The sequence below is a fragment of the Spermophilus citellus genome (assembly GCF_964194105.1).
Source record: "Spermophilus citellus genome assembly, chromosome: 5".
Lineage (NCBI taxonomy): Eukaryota > Metazoa > Chordata > Mammalia > Rodentia > Sciuridae > Spermophilus > Spermophilus citellus.
Window position 1 is genome coordinate 81010415 of NC_138186.1, and position 25015 is coordinate 81035429.

Consider the following 25015-nt stretch of genomic DNA (forward strand, 5'->3'; position numbering starts at 1 on the left):
TTTGTTCCATTTCTAGTCTTTTGAGAAACCTCCATACTAATTTACATGGTGATTGAACTAATTTATTTATTTATTTATTTTTAAAGAGAGAGAGAGGGGGGAGAGAGAGAGAGAGAGAGAGAGAGAGAGAATTTTTTTAATATTTATTTTTTAGTTCTCGGTGGACACAACATCTTTGTTGGTATGTGGTGCTGAGGATCGAACCCGGGCCGCACGCATGCCAGGCGAGCGCGCTACCGCTTGAGCCACATCCCCAGCCCGATTGAACTAATTTATAATCCCACCAACAGTGTTTGAGTGTTCCTTTTACTTGACATCCTTGCCAGCATTTATTATGATCTGTATTCTTGGTGACTGCCATTGTAACTGGAGTAAGATAAAATCTCAGTTCAATTTTGATTTCCATTTCCCTGATTGCTAAATATGTTGAATGTATAGTTTCTTTTGAAAAATTTAGATCACTTGACTATTTTAAATAAAATTATCTGGGGTCTTTTCTACTTTTGAGGTTTTTGAGTTCCTCAGATATTAATTTCTTGTCAGTTGAGTAGTTTGCAAATATTTTCTGCTATTCTGCAGAATGCCTTTTTATTCTGTTGATCACAGAAACATGTGCAGAAGTTTGTTTTATGTAATCCTATACCCCTATTTCTAAACATCTATTCAATAACTTCACCATTTGAATTTCTTTTTAAATTTCTTTTAGTTTTAGATGGACACAACACCTTTATTTTTAAATTTTATTTATTTATTTTTATGTGGTGTTGAGGATCAAATCCAGTGCTTCTTCACACATGCTAGGCGAGCACTCTACCACTGAGCGACAATCCCAGACCACTATTTGAATTTCTTGATGGCATCCCAAGCTTAACATTTTAACTCTCCTCTCTTCCATCATTGACTGATTTACTCTTCACCACATCTGCTATTAATTTCTCTCAATGATTCATTTCAATAAACTAAACGTTTATCCAGCCAAGCAAGACAGCTCTCCTTCTTTCCTATATTTAAGCCGTTATCATGTCTTGTTAAGTGTGGTATCTTAGTTCCTTCTTGCTTTTTCCCATCTTAATATCCTTTCTTTAGTCTAAGCTAACATCATATCTAATCTTAGAGTGTAGGCAAGCAAGTAGAGTTGCCAGATAAAACACAGGAAACCAAACTAGAAGTTTAGGTAAAAAATGAATGTAAGTATGAGTATGTTCTAAGGATTGCATGGTACATTCTTTCATGAAAAATGTCTGTTATATAACAAAGATTCAAAGTTTGATTGGGAATCCTGTGTTTTATTTGCTATGTTGTCAATCCTACATGATGTGGGGGAGGGGGAGTAATTTTATTATTTAGAGTATTATAAATAGTGGTCAGGGAAGGCTGCCCTCATGTGGGAACATTTAACCAGAGACATGAAGGCAGTGAGAGAGTAAGACATATGAATACCTAAAAAGCAGCACCAAGTCCTGGAGGCTGAGGAGTGCTCAGCATATGGGAGAAATAGCAAGAAAGGCTAAGGGACTAGAGTTATGGGGGGCAGGGCATGCTGCTGAAAAACTGATTTGTTTTTTATCTGTTGTCAAAAATCTGATTTCTGAAACTCAATCTCAAAGGCCAGACCTTGGACTCTAGTAAAGTAATTCAAACTGTCTTACAAGACCTCTTGGGAAATGGTCAGTCATTGCCCTGTAGGACTATTCCCAGATAACATAGAAATGGGCAGATTTCTGAATTTATACTTTGTAGCATCTCAGCAAACCTTAATTCACAGTTAATTTAATACTGTAATATGGTAGTCTCTCATTATCTATGAGAAATATATTTCAAGACCCCCAGAGGATGCCTGAAACCATGGATAGTACTGAATCTGATACATACTATGCTTTTCCTAGCATAAATACCTGTGATAAAGCTTAATTAATGAATTATAAGCAAACAATCAGCAACAATAACAATAATAAAATTGAACAACTATAACAATATACTCCAAAAAAGTTAAATGTTAAGAAGTATTTATTTCTGGAAATTTTTATTTAATATTTTTAGATCACAGTTGACCTCAAGTCACTAAAACCACAGAATTAAAAACTTGGTTAAGGGACTATTGTTCCGTATTATTCATAATATATTATTAAAGAACAAATGTGTGGAGATATTTACATTTTAGCAAATTTAAAATGTAAATTTTATCTTTGCCAAATTACATGTCTTCTTTTACTGCAATCAGTAAAGTGGCATATAAATAGTATAAATAATATTAGGAACAATCAAGAAAGGGTAAAGAGTGAAATACAACCTGTTTATATTTATTTTTTACCATCTTCACAACTTTGATTTTCCTCCTTTGTTTTATAGTACACAAGGAATAACCTCACCTCCAGGCTTTTCCTAAGGCCAGAGCCTTGCTAAGCCCAGAGTCCCAGAAAGTGACTAGCCCATTTTCCCTATAAGCATCAGCAACATTCACAAATCTTTTAGGTATTATATCAGTGGAAAAAAATCAAAATTAAAAGAATAGATTTTAGCTGGTATTAACTATCTGAGAGCAGAAGGGGAACTCAACATACTTTCAGTGAACAATAATAAAATAGTGGCTTAGGAGGCTGAGGCAGGAGGATTGAGAGTTCAAAGCCAGCCTCAGCAAAAGCAAGGCACTAAGCAACTTAGTAAGACCCTGTCTCTAAATAAAATACAAAATAGGGCTGGGGATGTGGTTCAGTGGTTGAGTGCCCCTGAATTCAATCCCTATTACCACCCCCAACAAAAATAAAAAATAAATAAAAGTGGAAAAAGAAGGATTTTTAACATGCTATTATTGAATACTATATTAAACTGAAGACTTTTATATAAGTAGGTACAGAAAATACCAGAAAACTGATAAGAAAAATATGTATCAAAAGATGTGCAGGAGCTTTTGAGTTTGATGCAGTCCCATTTGTCTACTTTTGTTTTGGTTTCCTGTGCTTTCAGTGTCTTCTCCAAAAATTCTTGTCTGTTAACCTCTAGATATGTACAATTTTTTATGTTTCTATGTATCAGCTAAAAATTAATTTTAAAAAAAGATATGCTCTAATCTCATACTAGAGGAGGTAATGCCAGAAGGTAAAATCATAGTATGAGGATTTAAAGATTAGGGGGAAAAGGTGATTGTGTGTGTGTGTGTGTGTGTGTGTGTGTGTGTGTTTAGAGATTTATTTTTCAAGCAGGTGTTTAAAAAGGAGGATTTTTTTCTGATACAGGATGAAGACAGTTTCTTAGATATGCTATTATTTAACATGTTTTTGAAAAGATATGCAGAAAATATGTTTGTTTATGGGAAACGTGTTGTATTTCAACTCTGACATTGAATAGTCATGGTCTGGTTCCCTTGGATGATGAGGGATTCTAATTTTTTTAAACTAAAAAATAATTATGTATTTTATTTGTAGATAATTAATTAAAATCATGGAATACACAAGTCTGATCTAGCTGCCTAGCTTTCTGTTTCCTTTGGCTCTTTTTAATACCCTTTCAGTCCTTTAAATTTTCCAAGGAAGAAGAAAAGTGGATCCGACAGTCATTAACATCTTAGCATGAATTTTTAAAAGACATTTGTATTTGCTTTTGAAAAAAAAATCTGCTGATTAGAATTCTCTAAGCAGTACATTTTTGGGAGATAAATTTTAGTTGTTACTTTTGAAATATTCCAGAGGACTTTTGAAGAAACACTGCAACAGTGCTTGGTCTCTGTCTACCTGACACAATATTCGTATATTTGAATCTTACCTGTAAATGGTTAAGGTACATGTACATTTACTTTAAACTGTGCTTTACTTTATATTACAATGAATATGTTGATATGTAAATAAATTAGCATATTCAACTTGTGATTGCCACTTCCCCTAGCCTTGCGACTTTATGCAATGGATTTATCAGATTTCAGGCATTAGGATTATTGTGCCTTAAATCTTAAGGCACAAATAATTAACATTATTTAGCTTTAATTTGTTCTATCCAACATTTAGCTTTAATTTGTTCTGTCCAACTTTTTACAACAAAGCGTGTTCTGTATGAAATGACATTTGATTTTCTTTAGCTAAAGACTTTTAATGGAGAAATACTTACATAAATATTGCTGGAAATGTTGAATTCCATTCATTTCAAAGTGACAGGTTTATTGCATTGATATCATTATATATTCACAAAGTCCTTGGAAGAATTTAAATAACATATATACTGTTTCCAAATTGGAAATAGGCCAACATACCTCTACCTCATTAGGAAAGTGTTACAGTGGGAAGTTCCTTTCTGTTGTCTGAAGATTCATTTTGCCAATTATCTACTGAAGCATACATATATTGTAAAGTCTTTTATTTGTTATAGTCATTCATGGCCATAATAAAAATTTGATGAGAATTTAGGATTTTTGTTTATAAGAATAAGGTTTAGCTTCAAATATTTTCTCATAGAAATGCTGTTTTCCTCTTTTGTTGAAGTATTACTTTCACACATGGACGTCAACAAATGTTAAGTGGATAGTGCAAGGAGTTTTAACGTATGTATTTATAGGTCTGTTTAACTATTACTCTAATAGAGAGCACTTCCAGAACCCCAGAAAGCTTCTCTGTATATGCTCCCCGTCGACCAGTTGACACCCCATCAGGATAACCACTGTTTTGATATAGATTAGTTATGCAGTCTTTGCACTTCATGTAGATGGAATTAGGCAGCACATATTTGGGGAGGAATTTTATATATTTTTTGCCTCATGTTGTTTGTGAGATTCATCCAGTTGTTGCATGTATCATTAGTTTTTTCTATTTTTATTGCTATACAATTTACTGTTGTATATACCAACATCTTGCTGATGAACTTTGGGGTTGTTTTCAGTTTTAGATTATTAGGAATAATGCTGTCATGGATATCTTATGTAAAAGGGTCATTTACACTCATTGTTTTTGCTGTCATTTCTTTTGGGCCATTGAATTTCCAAGTCACAGAATTCATGTGTATTTAACCTTCCTAAATACTGCTGAACAGTTTTCTGAAGTGATTATAGTAATTTTCACTTCCACAAGCAGTGGGTTGACAATTTGAATATTCATTTTTGAAGTGCTGAAGTTTTTTGGACAAACTTAAAATAAGCATTTCAATATTTTTCTTATTGATTTATGGGAGCTCATTGTATATTCCATATATGATGCTTTATTGGGTGTATGTATGCAGATACCTTCTTCTGGTCTATGGCTTGTCTTTTCACTCTTCTAATGTCTTTTTTTTTTTTTTTTTTTTTTGGTACCAGGGAGTGAACTCAGGGGCATTTAACCACCAAGCCACATTCCCAGGCCTCTTCTAATGTATTTTGATTAATAAAGATTTTAATTTTAATGAAGTCCCATTTATCTTTTTTTTAATTGGTTGTTCACAACATTACAAAGCTCTTGGCATATCATATTTCATACATTAGAATCAAGTGGGTCCATTTATTTTTTTTTTGTGAGTAATGCTTCCTGTGTTCCTTTCAAAAAAATTTTGCTACAAGTTTTTGAAGATTTATTATTCTACCTGAATCTATTTTATTGTCTTTGTTTTCATCTTTATGATCATTTCTAATTAATTTCTGTGCATGGTGTGAAGCAAGGATCAAGATTCAGTGGTTTTTATATGGATATCTCTTTGACCATCACCATTTATTCAATGATCATCCTTTTGCCACTGAATTTCAATGATTGTTTTGGAGTAAATAAGGAGACTATACGTACACAGATCTTTAAACCTTCTGGTCTGTTTCATTGATCTTTTTCTCTATATGTGCATCCATGCCACATACTAAAAATGTCTAACATCTGATAGTTTAACTTTTCAATATGTTCTTTGATTTTGCTTTTAGCTATTTTTTTATGTATATCTCCATAATCATTTGAAAATCAGCTTGTTGGTTTTCTCTCTTTCTCTGTCTCTCTCTCATACAGACACTCATATACTCACTCTCCAATCTATTGGGATTTTGACTGGCATTGCACTGAATCTATGGATAAAGCTAAGAATTGACATCTTAATAATAATGAGTCTTCCAATCTAAATACTTGGTTTATCCCATGAATTATTTAGATCGTTAGTTTTTCCTCAGCAACATTCTCTAGTTTTTAGTGTAGAAATCTTTGGTGAGATATTGGGTTTTATTTAAAAAAAACAACTATGGGTTCAGGAAAAATCGGTAATATTTACAAAATATCTGGTGATTTTACTATTATTTAGAATAGGATATGCCATCTTAAAATCTATGAGGTAGAGTTTCAAAGTAGGGAAGTAACCTCCAAAATTATTTAGTACTATAATTTCACTTTGCAAATTGTGTATCCAAAATGTATATTACATTTTATTTGTTTCTTACTTTTAAATCTGATTGACAGCACTATTTAGAATACGGTTTATTCTTCTGGTTAAATATATCAAAATGATGCCTTGTCACCATGGCGAAGGCCAGTGATATGCTTGTCAAATGAAGTGCTGAGAAGTTTAGCCATTGAACTGGATGATCAGCAATTTCTACTCCCACAGAGCAGAAGATCAATTTTATTTTAAACAGTTTATCTCCTGTCTATATGAAAAACTTTTAAGTTATAAAACCCAGACATAAATTTTAGACCTAGCAAATTAAACTTATGATTACATGATGCCAAAATATATTATTGATTTGGTTTAAGATTTTAGCCACCTAGTTGTATAGTTATCCTGACATAATAAAAAAATTGGCTGCATTGTTTTGTGAATTAAGTACTATATTTACAGTACCCAGCCTGAATTAGATTTAAATATGTACTCAGATGTTTAAATATCAGTGTATGTATATACATTACTGTGTTACGGTAGTATGGTATTATTGACCATGTAAATTCACTGTGAGTAGAGTCTGGTTTTATCTTTTTTCTCTGTGAATAGCACTAATTCCTTGGCACATAATTAACACTTTTTCAATGATTTCATCTCATTTTTTTTTTTTTTCATTTTAGACTACTTTTTGTATGGCAGAGATCTTTGCTCTGGGGCTTTTAAATTATATGTTAATTATTTCCATACATGTCCCCTTCTCTTCTAAAAGTTTAATATCATTTAATCCCTAAAAGGAAAGTGAGGAACTAAGAGATGGGGGAGTAAGGAATGAAAGATGGAGAACAGGCAGAGATACACAGGAGAGTTTATTCGTCAGAGCTTACAAATAAAGGCACAACTCTCCAAAGACAGAGAGAGGCAAAACAGGGATTAGAGCTGGGCAGGTACTACTGCAGGCAGTTAAGGGTTGGGTTGGTATGAGGGAGTGTTGAGCCTTTCTCAGAAATGCCCTTGGGCAGGAAAGTGAAATTTTTCTTAAAATGGCTGCTGTCACTTAAGGTGGCTGTCCAGATGCTAAGCAAGGACCCTACAATCCCCAAACCTGAATCAAATTTATATAAAAATATAATAGTAGTAAACTTGTTTTACTATTAGAGTATGCTTTGGATATAAAAGTTTAACAATGTTCTTAAATTCAGCCAACTTCCTAATGTCAAATACACAGGAACAGTTGGAGTGTTAGAATAATAGTGATGATAGTTATAATAGCTAACACTAAGAAGTACCCACTATGTACCCCTATGTACCAGGCAGTATCCTAAGCACTTTACATAAGCAACCACATGGAATCCTCATATCCACAAAGCCAGGTGGGGAATATCTTTATCCACATTTTACAGAAATTTAACAAAGTGGTTCTATTTGTTTTTGTTTTCATTTTTATTTTAATTTTCTGGCTATATGATAAGATTCAAATTGATTTGAAAAACTGGATTGGAAAATGTGGTACAAATAATTTATATATTTTTTTTTCTTCAGAAAAACAATGTCCTATTTTGAGGACAGTGGGATATCAGTTCACACAAGACAACAGAAATGAACTTGAAGTTTCAGGTAAGCTTTACAATCTTTGGTAAAGTAGGATTTAGTGTAAAATGATCACCAAAAATGCAGTACATTGTAGGTGATTTTTTAAAAATATTGCAACTTAAGACTGTAGCATTAACATAAAAATTAAAAGCAGATGGTGCAGAAAAATGCTGAAAGTAGTTTTATGTATCATTTAATTTAAGATCAACAACACTTCAAACTGTTGGGGAGAAAATTTAAAAATTTAATTAAAATTATAGGAGTTGAATCCACCATAGAAATTTTTTAAAGAGAAAGAGAAATTTATGGCAAAGAAGACCTCACCACCCAGATAAAATCACCAATAGCATTTTGGCATAACATTCCTACAAATCTTTCTTCTTCTCTTCCTTCATCCTTCTCTTCCACTCCATCATCTTCTTCTGTCCTTCTCTATTTCCCTCTCATATTCTCTCTTAAACCCACACACACTCACACAAACATATTAATAATACATGTATTGTATCTGAATTCTGAGTATTTTCCCACATCAATATGCATTCTCCTAAAGTATTATTTTTAAGAGCTGTTTAGATTGAAAATGAATACTGTATTATTTTTTTTGTCTAACTTTTTGTCTACACTTCAGAGATGCTACAATGAGCTACTCTATTTACCTAGGTAATATGTATGTCAAAAGATACTAATATTTTAGTCTTTTGAAATATATTTGTGATCTTTTCTTCAGAAAGAAAGCTACATATTCTATATACAAAATGAGTTTCATCCTTCTGTACCCTAAAAGAAGGAAAAGATAAAACAAAGAAATTTTGCTGATCCCAAACGTCAGGGTTTCATTTGAAGTAAATCAGCCTATAGATAAAGACAACAAAAAAATCCTCGTTACGAAAATCAATATTTTTGTGAGTATATTTAAATTTAATAAAACTGTTGGATTAAATAATGTGTCTCATTTTACAGGTTTTGATCTAGGAGAGAGCTTTTCTCTGAGACGTGCATTTTGTGAAGGGGATAAAACCTGTTTCAAATTGGGAAGTGCACTTCTTATTAGAGATACTATGTAAGTAAAATAATAATTTTTATTTGTATTTTAATAATGCTACAAAACTATGTTCTAAAGAAATTTCAAGATAATTTGTTTAAAAAGTGCAAAACCTTTTCAATAGTGTTATCCCCCACTCGAAGGCTGTGCTATTTATGTATTTTTTATTTATGAAATTTTTTGTCATCTGAGTTTTGTTCTAAAGTATATGAAATACCTTTTATATATACAGAGCCATAATCCTTAGAGGATAGTAATTAAATACATTTTTGAAGAAATATTATTTATACTTAAAGTAGGCATAAGTAATATTAGGTTTTAAAATGTGAGTAAACTTTAAAACTCAAGACACAATGTAAATTCAGAGACAGAAAACTGTTATTTATTGAATTTATTTCTACATTTTTCATTTGTCACATAAGTTAAAAGAATTTAGCTATTAGGCATTCACTGTAGTACATAGAATACAAAGTAAAATAAACTGTTCTGCAGTTTTATTTTTTATCTTGATATTCTTTTCATTTAAAATGAATTTACTATTTTTCCTTTGTTATTTGGTTTTTTCCTATGGTTACAACTAGAATTTTTTATTTTTATTTTTTTAAAGAGAAGTTACCTTTTAAATAATGGCAATTGGTCAGGAACTGTTCAGGGCAATAATAATTTCAATATGGTTGGCAATATTTTGAGGATGAGTTCAATATCATTCAGAAAGTTGAGTCACTAGGAAGGCAGGGAACATATATGATCATGATATTTATTCCTTGAATCAGGCATGAATACCCCTGTGTATGAAAACACTACCATGACAAAAGCATCAAAATTCCACTTGGTTTAACATGCAACATAGGTGGTTTTGTGGGAAAACCTATGAATGCTGCCATTTCCTGATGGGTAGCCTCTACTAAAAATTGTTGATAATCTCAACATATGAATTCTCTAAGGGAAATAGCATCAATCATCTCAGATGCTATGCATAACCTAACTTTCAAACACTTTTTCTTTGAGAAAAGTTTCTTTTAAACCTCCCATATTGTGATACTTTAGTTAATTTTACTTTAATAACATGGTTCCTTATAAGTAAACTACCCATTAATTGGTAAAATACATGAATGTTAGGGAAGAGAGGGATTTTATATTGGGGATATGGTGGATGCTTCTCAGATATAACTGTACAAACCAATAATGTCATGTATTGCAATTTAGGTAGCTTTATAGACAGGAATTGTGGACAGCACAACATTTCCATGTTTAGTAGGCATATGGAGTAAAGAAAAGTCAAGATGCACAATATTTCTCATATATATATATTTCTTTCTAAACTAGTAGTTGATACCTTTAATGAATTTTGGAAAGGCAATATATTGTGTTCCAAAAATTAAAATGCAGCTTTTCTTCCTGCTTATTTAAACTCCTGTAATTCTGGTCAGGTGGAAAAAAGATTGGAGTGAAACCTTTTAAAATTCATTGGATTTGAGTGAAAAAAAGACTTAGCTATTTTTAAGTAGCTATATTGGAAACCTTGCTGTGACTTTTAGGCAATGCTATTCCCCTGTGAATCCGTGAGATTATAAATATTAAGCATGACTTGAAATTTGTTTCCTGGGCTTTGGCTCTAAATCGCTATCCAATCCCTGGGCAATCAATATAAATGAATTCTCTGGCTCTGTGGAGCAGAACCCTGGGACCTTCACTACAGGAAACTGGAGGGTATCTGGTTAAGCTGACTAGTGAGTGTCAAGTAGCTTGGCTCCTATCCACTTAGATTTCACTCACTGAGCCAAGTATGCTAGGATGCTTCTCTTGCATGATGCCATTTTGATTTTTCAATGAGACTGGAGTAAAGTTGCAGCTATTTATATATTTGTAAATAAGCTGCCTTGCAGAGTCAGCATGGGAAAAACAGATGCTATTTTATATGGAAAATGGGGATGCTTTCTGGGCCTGAGGTTGCTTTTATTGGTCTGTCATATTCCGGGTGAGATTCACCAGGGAAGAGACATAATAAGCGTGTTGTTCATATACCTGTTAGGCACTCTCAATGCCTTGAGCCTGGCTTAATGTGGGATTCCCAAAGGTTTCTTTGGCAGAGGCCCTCCAGATAAACACCATGAAACACTTAGAGGTGGCACAGGCTCAGGCACTTCTAAGGGGAATGATGTGTTTTGCTTTGCTTTAAATTCATGTCTATGTGTTCAATATTCTGAGAGGCATGATGGGTTTTGCTTTATTTTAAATTCATGTCTATTTGTTTAGTATTTATTGGGGGGTAACAAATGGTAAGTCTGGGGAGGCTTTAAAAGAATCTGGGCGGGATGTTACCTAGTTTTCTTGGATTCTCTTTTTAGAGGAAAATTCCTTGGCTTCTTTTATCTACAAGTATCCCTGTTTCTGTAAAAGAAATAATTCATTATTTTTATATAGAGTGTTATGTCCCAGAAGATCATTCTTTGATTATTTTCAGTTCTGTTTTGGCAGTTATCTGGGTAAATTGGTGAAATTCTGAGAAGTGATACAAACACATGCACACCATGGAGAACCTTATATTTGTAGTGAGTTCCTATCTATCTTTCATTATTTGCTTTATAAAGACATTTAAAATAAAAGGGCTTAGTATTGAATATTTTAGAAGACTTGACACATGTTGAGTTTCTGTATACTAATGATCCTGAAGGGGTATAGTTTTGATAGACCAATGGAGAAATCAATTTCAAAAGTATGAGGAAATGAATTTTCTGATTTATTATTGAGTTCAAGTATGGTAGATAGCCTTAGCCCTCAGGTTTTTGATCGTTAGTGGCTATTTGTAATACTGTGGTGAGAAGGATTCTGAGGCCATTTTAGGTTCAACGAATTAAAGAGCTATGATCCAACAGGGAAAAGAGAAAAGAGAGGAGGGCTCACATTCTTTTCATATCTGTAGCATCTGATTTAGGATGATGCCTGTAAGCTGGTGGCTTTTGCCACTGAAGCTGTCCTTAAGAATAATGGAAAATGAGGCTATGTATGAAAACAAAAAACCAACACAGATTAAATGTAATAATAGTTTATGAGTTTGGATAATGTGGCTAGACAGAGTGACATAAATGACAGATATGGTCCCCTTAGGTTTTGTCACAGGTAAACAAATCTCTAGTGACAGTCTTCTTTTGGTGTCTCTCATTAAGTTGGTGTTTTATGAAAGCAAGGTATTTAGTTTCATAGATATAGATGGAAAAAAAGAAATAGTAGGTGAGAGTAGAATGGTGGTTACCAGAGGCTAGGGAGAGGTGGGTAAAGGAAGGAATGGGGAAAGGTTGATCCATGGATATTAAATTATAGTTAGATAAGAGCAAGATGTTCTGGGATGCTATTGCACATTGTCATATAAGGGTGACCTTAGACAACAACAATGTACTATACATTTTTAAAATCCAGAAGAAAGGATTTTAAAGTTTTCATTATAAAGGAAAGATAAATGTTTGAGGAGATAGGTATGTTTAACCTGATTTAAATACTGCACAATGTATATATTTATCTAAATGCTACATGATTCCCATTAACATGGGTATGATTTAATTATTTATTTATTTAGGTATCAGTGAATGATCCCAGGGGTGCTTAACCACTGAGCCACATCCCCAGCCCTTTTATTTACTTTTTTTTTTTTTTAAATTTGAGACACGGTCTCACTAAGTTGCTTAGGGCCTTATTAAATTGCTGAGCCTGGCTTTGAATTTGCAATCCTCCTGCCGTGGCCTCCCATGATGCTGGGATTATAGATGTGCACCACTGTGCCAGCTAAGTTTTATTTTTTAACCTATCAGTTAAAATAAATTTTAAAAGTCTAAATATAGCTGAAAATTTAAAAATATATTTGCCACTCACTTGATAGTAGAGAAGTGTCAATGTTAAGAAAATGATTTCTATACAAATAAAAAATGAACATGTCTCAAAGAAAAAAGATGGTTGATAGAAGCTATTCTAATTTGCATTATATGTTTTTAAAAACATGATTTGGGGGGAATCTTTCAAGTTCTCTGGACTTTAGTAATCCCCTTGGAAATAATCCTAAATATTAGCAAAGCTGTTTTATGTATTATGGGGTGATTTTTACCTTGTCTTTGCTACTGTTGAATGATTTATCCCATGGCCATGTTTTTTCTACATGGGCCTTTACCTCTAGATTTTTATTAGTGTGAACAATAGCATAACATATAGGAAAGTTGTTTTATATTGCTTAGGATTATTTTCATAAGACTGGTTTTTAGAAATGAAAGTCATTTTACATATATTGATAGATACTACTAAATATGTTCTCTCATGATCTAATCCATTCATTTCACATAATCTCCCAAACCATCAGTAGCACTAGACATTATGGTTTTAAATTTTTGTGTTTTGTTTTTAAATTTAAAATTCATGGAATCACAAATAAAAACTGTAGTGTACTGTATAAATTTTAGAGGCTCCCAAAACATTTCTGTTTGGCTTAAAGGTAGATAAGAGGTAGCTTTGGTAAGTCACTAAAATAAATGCAGTAAGGTGGAGAGCTTATCATCTTATTCAGCATTTGTTGACCAGCAGTATGGGCTGCAACTTCCTTTGGTGGAGGAATGAGGGGCTCTCTTGTCTTCCTGGAACCTACTACAGAGACACAGAGTGACAGGGAAAACTACACTTCCCTCTTGCTTTGTTCTGAGAAGAAACTGAGATGTATTACTTTGTATTACTGAGATGTATTACTTTATGTATGCTGTGTTGTGATTCAAAACCCATCCTTTCTCTTGTTAAGGCTAAACTTCCTTAGGCATTATACAGAAGGTCAGTTTTTATCCCTTCCCTCATAAGGGCCAATTTTCTAACCCATGTTCCATTTTTATTGCTCTTTTTTGAGTCCTCTCCAAGTGCTCAAAACCAGTTAAATGCTGAGGCTCAAAACTATGTTCAGAATTCTGATACTGAGGCTTTTAATTGCGGATGTTTCAGGAGGATTACTTTACAATTCCATTAAGCTGTAGAGAATGACTATTTATGCATCCCTTGGGTTTTCACTTGGGCATTCTTTCATTTGTAGATAACAAGTTTCCTATATAAGGGCATGTGATTTAGTTAAAAAGTTGTCCAGCTGTTTTTATGAGATTGACTGACAGTTACACATAATTCTTTATGTCATCACTGTATTTCCTTAATTATAGTTTGGCATACCAAGAATTTGAGGTGAGCTAGTAAGTCATGCATTCTTAAAATGAAAAGAAAAACCTGTTAGGTTCACAATTACTGAATTCTTTAAGTCCACTAACTTAGAAAAATTATATGTATTAGGTGCAACAGAACTTTAATTAAGTTTACAGATTTTTAATACTGTAAAATTACAAGAACTAATTTTTTCTAGAAAATTCAGGAATGTTAATATGTGTCAGTAACAAATTTCTTAGTATAAAGTGACTACTAAAATGTAAATTAATGTGAAATATTATTAGTTCAATATTTTGTTTACTAGTTTTGGAAATATTTCATATTATCATTATCAAATTTAAGTAAGTTATTATTTTCCTCTTCCAGATTTCTCATAATTCAATATTATTTTAGGAAAAGTAGAATGTACCAGTAATTAATCATACATATAGAGATCCTATAACATTCATGCCACCTTAAGTAAAGATTTTTCTTGTTCTTGAATATTTGTTAGCCTGAGATAAAAATTTTTATAAAGTATGCAGATACTTTTTTTAAGTTTAATTTCTATTTGTGAGTGCTAAAAGACAAAAATCTTGTAAGATAAAAATATTTTTGTTTCACATGAGTTGTAGATGAAGAAACTATAAATGGATTTAATATTAACATTCATTAATTATATTTAATACTTATTTATTATGAAAGTAGGAACAATTGTGCCTTCATTATTATTTTCAGAGCACATTCTTAATGATTAAAATTACCAAAAAATAAAAAGGCTCACATGAAATGAGAGTGAGAATCTGTAATATATTTACAAATAAACATTCTAACATTAAATGTATTTAAACTTTTGAAAGAAAAGTGGTTATCATTTATAAAGAAAAAAGGGTCATTTCTTGTTTGTTGAAACACAAGACAGAACATGCAAATAGGGCTGGCACTCACTAGTAGTGCAGGCTTTTCGAGGGAAGTGTAAGATGTGGCTCTAGCCTCTGGAATGTGTGAATATCTTCCCTTAGGGTTAAGAAATGTAAAAAAAAAATATTACAATTTGAGCATACTTTTGATGCTTTAAACATTCAGAAGACAGAATCCCTTGTAGATGGAACAATAAGAAAAAAACTTCAAGGTGATGGGATTTGAACAGGGTTTTGAAGACTGAAGGGAATACTAAGTCAGAGGTGGATGTGGTAAGAAGAGGGAAAACATCTCAGGTGAGCAAATGCCATTAGTTATCTCATGAATCTTTGGAGTTTAAGATATGGAGAAATTTAATAAATATTATGAGATAACTGCTATACTCAAAAAACATCGACAATTTAATTTGTCCATATCTAAAGTAGAAGACAGTTTGATTTTTTCGAATGTTCCTGGACATTATTTAAACCCCTGGAAAAATTCTAGGGAACTAAACACATGTATTTATTTATTTATTTATTTATTTATTTTAGTTGTAGATGGACAGAATCCCTTTATTTATTTTTATGTGGTGCTGAGGATAGAACCCAGTGCCTCACATGTGCGAGGCTACAACCTTAGCCCACAAATACAGTTTTTTTGTATAACATCTAGATTATTTAAGTTCTTATGAAAATCTATGGTCATTCAAAATTGGTAATAAGCTTCTTAAGAAATGTCATATGACCAGAAATGTATTATTTTTCTTTCAACACCATTATCCCCATCAAAACTCCCATTCTTTGGACAGAGAAGCTAGTTGTTAAGATGTAAAAGTTTAGCAAATTAGGGATTACATCCATGTGATTTGTGTTTGTATCCAATATGGTGCCTGGTACACCATAAGTAGTGCTTACTATATGTGAATTGAATATTCAAACCTTAAGGGTTCTTATCTTGTTGGTAGATTATATAGCTATTTTATAGCTATTTGCATATTTTTGCATCCAAGAATTTCTTTTTATTAGCACATCAAAAAACAAAGTACATCACTTCTAACTCCATTACTTGATTTTTCACCACAGAAGACCCAGTGTCCAACAGTAATATTGATATTTTTAGTACCAATTCACATTTGTGAAATATTTTGTGATTTATGATGTACTTTTGCCTTCTTATATTATTTTGTACTATAATAACCTCTGTGATGCAGCTGTCACATCACCATTTTATAGATGCAAAATTGAATTTCAATGAAATTACGTAGTTGACCTGAAATGCAGAAAATAGAACCTTTGGATCTAGAGCTCACTCTCCCATCCCCATTTCCTATTGTTTTATCGCCAATTATGTGTAAATTATCTTATCTTAAAATGTCTGTATATCATCTACCTTGAGAGATGTGAGGTACCAGACTGCTTAATGTACTACTTAGCCTTAATAATAATGCAAATGTCATTGTAAAGTAATGAAATTAAACTGTTCCATTTTGGTAATTACCTGTGCTAATTAATTTAAGAGGCATTGATTAATCTACCTGTACTGTTGGAATATGTGTTAGATTTTTTTTCTTTTTTCACTCATCTTTTTATGCAATGACTCATACCTCATAAGGGGCAGCTGAGTGTTGGCCTGGAGAGGGATATATGAATTTGCTGTGGAGTGTGCACTGCAGGCTTTCAGAGATACAAAAGAAAGCAGGCAGGGGCTGGGGTTGTGGCTCAGTGGTAGAGCACTCATCTAGAACATGCACGGCCCTAGGTTCGATCCTCAGCACCACATAAAAATAAGTAAATAGAATAAGGGTATTGTGTCCAACTACAACCAAAAACTAATATTTAAAAAAAGAAAGCAGGCAATCATGGATTTCATCTTTAATCTTATTTGGCCCTTAAAAATGCTGTGAAGATTTAGTAATTAATATAAGGCATTTGTAAATGAATTCCTTTTATAATGTTCATAAACCTACAAACAGAGAAGCATGACCTTGTATTTATGAATTGGCCTGAGAATTGACTGTAGTAATGCATGATGTTTCGTTATACCACTGCTAAGGAATAATATAACTCTAGAGACCTCAATTGATAGAACTCTACATTTCATAAAATAGCATTAAATGGTCTGACCTTCACTCTTGGACACAATCAAACTGTAAGATATATTCACAATTTCAATAATAAACTTACAAATTTATGCCAACCAAGGAAGAATAATTGTGCCAGATTATGTCATTAATTTATTATCATTTTAATTCTTTCAACTTAGGCAAATCAGAAAACAAACATGCTTTTGTTATTTTATGTGACACAAAAATTAGGTACAACTGGCCCATAATCTCACTTTAAAAAAAAATTTTTAGTTATAGATGGACACAATATCTTTATTTATTTATTTTTATGTGGTGTTGAGGATTGAACCCAGTGCCTCACACATGTGAGGCAGGCATTCTACCACTGAGCTCCAGCTCCAGCCCCCACAAATCTCATTTTAGTCAGCCCTTAAGCTTCCGAAAATACATAATTCCAGATTAAGGGAAAAAAATTTGATTTTAAACTAAAAGAAGAAAATATCCAAATAATTTACAAGTTCAGTGAAAATAAATAATTAATATGGATATGTGTGGTGATGCTGTGCACTATTAACATCTGGTTGGTTGAATCTGAGACTGAGTTGACTACGTTATCCTTGTATTTGAACCATCTCAACTTCCTTTCTTGAGCTCAGAATCTCTTTGTCAGCTGTCCTCTCTGAAGGTGACCCTCTTACTTTCAAAGCTTAACCCCTTCACTTGTGTTCTTAATCCTCTCCTCGCCAGCCTCCTCTCAGACCTTGATCCACCCATGATCCCCTTGCTCTTGTCTTCAACATGACTCTCCACAGTATCCTGGCTTCTTAGTCTACAAATATATACTTAATTCTTAATATATACTTAATCCTTCCCTGTACTAGAAGTGTGTTCTCTTGACAGTCCCCTTTACTCACATGCTTCTCAAATAAATAGTTACTGACAACTTCCACTTCCTCATACTTCCCTTAACCCATTCAGAGCTGACTAGGGCTTCTTGAACCTTATGGAAATTGCTCCTTCAAAGTTGCTAGTGACCTCTGTCTTATTTCCAATGCCGATGCCCTAAACATTGAATTAAGCTCCCATTTCTCTCACTGTGGTACCATTGTCCACCTTTTCTGCCTATTGGAAGACTATGTATTCTAGAAAGTTTAGTATACATCCTACCATTTCAAATGACGTCAAATCAACACCAGAGCCTCTGTTGTTACAATTATACAATTTTACAGTTACAGAATCTCAGCTCCCTCTTAGAAGTTATATGTTTTTTTTTTCTTTTTCTTGGAGCCCCTCGGATGCTGCCCATGTATTCTTGTTCATGTAAAAAAGCAAGTATATTTCTGATCTTGTTTTCTCATCTCCTTGCTAGTGCGTGTTATCTGCCTTTACTTGGAACCTTCCCATGAAGGTGCTGCTTCTCAAGATCCAGCTAACTTCTGCTCATAGCTATTCATCCTCAGTCCCCAGGTGTAAGAGTTGCCCTGTGACTTTGAGTGAAGTTTGTGTGTGTTTGTGTGTGAGCACGCACATTTTAGAAGATAGTGGCAGGTGTCTAATGACCCTCTCTCTAATTCTCCAGGGCCCTGAGGCAACAGTGACTAGACAGAGCCTCACAGATTTTGATAAATGTTTCAACTCTTAGCTCTTCTTCCTGTGTGGGGATCAAAAGCTAGTAGATGTGGACAAGCAATTTTCTCTATTATCCTCTTGTCACCTAGCTCTCCTTTGATTTGCTCAAGATAAGAATGTAAAAATCTCTTTGTTTAAGAGGGCTACCTACAAAAATGTTTTATGATATAGAGTCACTATTATTTTAAGTTCAGCTTTGATGCTAGTGAAAAAAGAAATCTGACAAAGTATTTCATTCACTTCTCAAGTGATAATGAATAGTTACTGAGAATTTAAGGATGAATAAAGACACAATCTCAGCCATTGAGTTATTTCTGTCTAGCAAGACAGACAGGCCAACAATTAGCTATTGTGGAATTGTAGTGGCAATTTTTAGATTCAAGTATGATAAACTCTGGGAGAACAGATGAAGCCGGAAAAGCTTCATAGAGGAAGTGAAAATTGAGGCTTGATGTGTGATTTTGTCAGGTGAGCTGGGGGCCATTGTGAACTGTTGCCATTAGAGGGATTATCATAGTGGTTTTAAAGGTCAAGGCAGAACAATAAGAGAGGTAAATAGGGAGCCTACATCATGGGAACAAATTTTTACTCCTCATACTTCAGATAGAGCCCTAATATCCAGAGTATACAAAGAACTCAAAAAATTAGACAATAAGAAAACAAATAACCCAATCAACAAATGGGCCAAGGACCTGAACAGACACTTCTCAGAGGAGGACATACAATCAATCAACAAGTACATGAAAAAATGCTCACCATCTCTAGCAGTCAGAGAAATGCAAATCAAAACCACCCTAAGATACCATCTCACTCCAATAAGATTGGCAGCCATTAAGAAGTCCAACAACAACAAGTGCTGGCGAGGATGTGGGGAAAAGGGTACTCTTGTACATTGCTGGTGGGACTGAAAATTGGTATGGCCAATTTGGAAAGCAGTATGGAGATTCCTGGGAAAGCTGGGAATGGAACCACCATTTGACCCAGCTATTGCCCTTCTTGGACTATTACCTGAAGACCTTAAAAGAGTGTACTACAGTGATACTGCCACATTGATGTTCATAGCAGCACAATTCACAATAGCTAGGCTGTGGAACCAAGCCAGATGTCCTTCAATAGATGAATGGATAAAAAATGTGGCATTTATACACCATGGAGTATTACGCAGCACTAAAAAATGACAAAATCATGGAATCTGCAGGGAAATGGATGGCACTAGAGCAGATTATGCTTAGTGAAGCTAGCCAATCCCTAAAAAACAAATACCAAATGTCTTCTTTGATATAATGAGAGCAACTAAGAACAGAACAGGGAGGAAGAGCAGGAAGAAAAGATTAACATTTAACAGAGACATGAGGTAGGAGGGAAAGGGAGAAAAAAAGGGAAATCACATGGAAATGGAGGGAGACCCTCATTGTTATACAAAATTACATATAAGAGGTTGTGAGGGGAATGGGAAAATAAACAAGGAGAGAAATGAATTACAGTAGATGGGGTAGAGAGAGAAGATGGGAGGGGAGGGGAGGGGGGATAGTAGGGGATAGGAAAGGTAGCAGAATACAACAGTCACTAATATGGCAGTATGTAAAAATGTGATGTGTAACCGATATGATTCTGCAATCTGTATTTGGGGTAAAAATGGGAGTTCATAACCCACTTGATTCTAATGTATGAAATATGATATGTCAAGAGCTTTGTAATGTTGTGAACAACCAATAAAAAAAGAATTAAAAAAAAAATAAAGGTCAAGGCAGTTTGAGGGATACAGAGAAATCCTGTGTGGTTAGGGAACACAGGTGTGAGAGCATCTGGATGCTGAGAAGGCTGAACATGTGGACAATTCTGAAAGGCCATATGTGCTGTCCTGGAGAGTGGGAAATTTTTTAATTTAAAAATGTGAAGGTGTAGGAGCAATAGCAGAATTCTAGAAAGAGCATCTAACTATATGGCATTGAGGAAACTGAATCTTTTAGTTAAGTCTAGAACCTCCCAAATTGATCCTGAAATAGAAACTGAGCCCCCAGATCTCAGAAAGAGCTTTCAAAATTCAGAGAGCCCCATGGAGGTTAGACTGAGTTAGATCTAGGATATTTTGATCATCAGTGGATGGGAAGACCTAAAAAAATTTTAAAAGCAACCCCATTTCTGAAGTGCAGCCTCTCTAATTCACCCTCAATTTTTGTTATTGAATGGCATTCACTAGGAGGGCTAGTTTTCAGCAAGAAGTCATTTACAGTGCCACAGTGAACTAGGACTCATCAGAACAGGCGAGAGATTATTAGAGTGTCATCCAAGCTTTGTTTTCCCATTAACAACCTATCTGTCTGAATCCCCTCAGCAAGCACAAAAAGGCTAAGATTTCAGAGTCTCTGTGGCTATGGAACTCAAGCATCATCACCCAGCCTGGGGAAGGCATTTCAGACAAACCCTCCAGCCCTGCTGGCCAAATTGCTCGTAACGCGACAGGTGATGGTGGATGTCAGCTGGGAAAGAAATGACTTACTATAAACTCCAAGCATCTCTCACTTCACTCTCAGGAAATGTAACTTGTATCATATTTCTCTTCCTGGAAGATATTCAGCAAGTCAGAGGCCCCACTGATACTTGTAAATACGGAAGTTCTTCATAAACCCTGCCTCACGCTTATTCAGAATGGAAGAATTAATTTGGAAGCTATTCTTAATATTTAAAAATAGATCTTTTTCCATTTAGCCATTTCATTTTAAAAACAAAAAAATTAAACAAAGGACAGTCTTGTTAAATATGACCTGGAAAACTTGTTTTAGCTCTTCCAAAATAGCACTTATTAAAAAAAAAAAAAAGGCTGGGGGGGTTGCTTTACTTTAAGTCTTGTACTGTGAACTGATTAAAGAATTACTACTGGAAACACTTGAATTGATATTTGAACTTTTTGGACACGTTACTTTCTGAATATATACTGCACTTAGTTTTTGGAACATCATTTGCAAAGTGAAATTTCTGGGGGCTGGGGATGTGGCTCAAGCGGTAGCGCGCTCGCCTGGCATGCGTGCGGCCCGGGTTCGATCCTCAGCACCACATACCAACAAAGATGTTGTGTCCGCCGAGAACTAAAAAATAAATATTAAAAATTCTCTCTCTCTCTCTCTCTCTCTCTCTCTCTCTCTCTCTCTCTCTCTCCTCTCTCACTCTCTCTTTAAAAAAAAGAAATTTCTCCAAAATGAGTATGTCCTTTTGCTTTTCATTTTATGAGTACTGAAATTATGAAAAACCTTTATTTTATATTTTATTCCTTGCCTTACATTTCTTTTTATATAGCTAAGAAAAAGAACAACAACAAAAAGAAACTAAAATCATGTGTTGTTTTTAATCATAGTTGGATTTTATCCTTTTATTTTTTCCATATGTGAGACAAAGAAATAACTTGCCATACTAAAAACTGTGATTATTTTAGGAATATTGAACAAATACATCAAATTGAACTTGCTGTACAACGAAATTACTAATGCTTCATATTAATATGAAGAAAACAAATCTATGAGCTTTACTATGGTCTTTATTTTTCTTGACAACAATCTACCAGAGCCTTATCATGGAGAATAAACCCAATCTATTCCCTACTTACATTTCTCCACAAAACAACTATGTCAATAAATATTCGTGTGTGCTTAAAAAGAGTGAATTATGTTTATGTTTTCTGATTTTCCCTCAATTTCTCATGCTTGCAATGTTCACCATCTGGAAGAGAAGTGAAAATCAGTTTTATTCTCTTACAGCAGATCTTATTGGTTGCTCATTAATTGGACAGCCTGAATGCCCTCCATTTGTGCAGTTGATACCCTCTGTTCCTGAGAGAACAGACATTTCACCTTTATTAAGTTAACTTTGTGTGTAGCCATGTCAGGCACTGATTTTACAACTCAACAGATGAGTGGAATGGAGTTTACACTGACCTCTGTGCCAGGAAAGCAATAACATAGGATCTGTGAAGGGTTCTCTATACTGCTTTTGTGGTTTTCACTACTTCCTGAAAATGCACTCCTTTTTAAAGAAATACTTGGCAAATGCTCCTAGCTTTTTAAAGAAATGACCTCTGATGAATAGAGAAAAAAATATTCCTGATTGATTTCCACCTTCTTTAGCATGTATATCTTTCCTAAAACTCTAGAGATAGTAATTTTAAGGATATTACTCTGTGTTTTCAGATACTTCCTGATCTGTTCTCAAAATATCATTAAGGGAAGGAACTGTAATAATCTACCCCTCAGGGATACTGGTGACCTAAGATGTACAAATGTCATAATGAATACTTTCCTTTGAACCCAAAATATGATTTATTATTGTTAATATTACAGTATGATTATAAGCATTTTAATTATTTATGCATTTCTTGAAGTTAATATTTTATACGTACCCTCCTCAGTACTCAGAAAAATAGAGACTTTTTGCTTGCTCAGAGTTCCAAAAGATTGCTTTCAGTCAGGTTGCTAATGATGAAGGGAATTTTATTCTTAACTAAGAGGATGCAAGCAACTTGATATACTGGAAAAAACTGACCTTGGAATTAAGAGTCATGAGTTCAAGTCCCGTCCTGACCCCAGCCTGGCATGGTGAGGTAGTTATTTAAATTCTGTAGCTATAATTTCTCATTTATAAATTAAGATGAATGATCTAAATTACTGACAAGGTTCCTTTCAGCTTTGGAAGTATGGAACTACAGGAAACAACTAAGGGTGGTTCTTGTGACTGAAATATTTCCAAGGACTAGAAGACTTATGCTGAATAACACCTTTGGTGAAATCCTCATGGAGTAGCTATTATATGTTGCTATAGCCTGTATAAATTTTATATTTCTTTTTGAAAATAAGAAACTGATGTTTTTTCTTGGACTGTTTTTCAAAATCATTGATTGACCTGCTCTAGAATCACACAGGAATTGATTTTTCTTCCTGCTATTTTCCTGCTGACTGGGATGTAGAACAGTCTCATAGGCCTCAACTTTAAAGAATTATACAAACTAACATAGATTGTATGCTGAAAATGAGTGTTCAATACCTAGTGGGACTAGTTATAGGCATCATCATGGGTTTTCTGTGACTGGAACTAATTTTTATGAATGTTCACAGCACACCAGGTCATAGTCTAGATCTTGATTAACACAAACAAGCCTGGCAGGGCCCTTCTTGTCATGGAAATCATTTTCTGGCAGCTGGAAATAGGTAATAGATATATAAACTTATTTGAAACCTAGATAGTTACAAGCCAATGAAAAAAATCAGAACAAGGTAATGTGTTAGATAGTGACTGGGGTGAGGACAGCTATAGACTTTTCAGAGGAAATGACATTTGAGCTAAGAGCTGAACAGGAAGAAGAATCCATTGAAATGAAGACCTCTGGAAAAGACTAACCGAGGAGAGGGAACAGGAAGCACAAAGGCCTAAGGCCTCATTGAACCTGGTGTGTTCAAGGAACAATATCCAAGTCATTGTGACTAGAGCCTGGGTGCCGCACAGATACCAGAATAGATGATGTGTCAGAGACAGGATCACATCAGGCCCACAAGCATGGTCAGGGGTGGGTATTTTGTTTTAGGAACCTTGAGGCATATGTAAACGTTTACAAGTTAAGGGAGACATTTGGTCTAATTTTAAAAGCTTATTCTGGACTGCAAGGCAGAGGAAGGAGGGAGGACAAAAGGACACTACAATAGGAGCCATGGGGAAAGATGGAGGCAACTTTGACTAGGGTGGCAACTGTGAGATCAGAGAAGTAGACAGAATGGGTACCTATTTTGGTGATGAAGTAAGACACGCCAGTGGATACGGTGGGGGATAATAAAGGAAAGTGAAGAATTAAGAATGATTTCTAGGGATTTTGCTGGGGACCTGGTTCAATGACTATGAAAAGATACGGAATACTTATAGAGGGATGTATTTGGGCAGAAAAATATGTTCAATTTCAATTATTTAAATAGAGATGCTTTCAACCTAGTAAGGACTTGGGTACGTGAGTCCAGAGTACTAGAGAAGGAAATAGACAATACTTACTTATCTTGGTTGCATCTCCCCTCAGGCCTTTCTTCCTGTTGTGAACTCTGCTCTCAAACTCCCAGTACATTAAAGAAACAGTGCCCAGGTCTCACATCAGTGGCATCTCATCTTTTTTTTTTTCTTTTTATTATTATTTTTTATTGTTGGTCGTTCAAAACATTACATAGTTCTTAATATATCATATTTCACAGTTTGATTCAAGTGGGTTATGAACTCCCATTTTTACCCCGTATACAGATTGCTGTAGGAAAGGAGGGGTAAGAGAAAAATAATACAAGTGGCATCTCATCTTGATT

The 25015-nt window shown here is 34.1% G+C and overlaps 1 protein-coding gene across 1 annotated transcript in view; it reads left to right on the forward strand.

Annotated features, from left to right (window-relative positions):
* The window catches only part of COL19A1 (collagen type XIX alpha 1 chain), a 334697-nt gene that overhangs the window by 17996 nt on the left and 291686 nt on the right, over positions 1-25015 (forward strand). Inside the window, exons 3-4 of the mRNA XM_081293835.1 lie at positions 7846-7920; positions 8857-8956. Of these exons, the coding sequence (XP_081149961.1) occupies positions 7846-7920; positions 8857-8956 (175 nt within the window). The remainder of the gene's footprint in view (positions 1-7845; positions 7921-8856; positions 8957-25015) is intronic.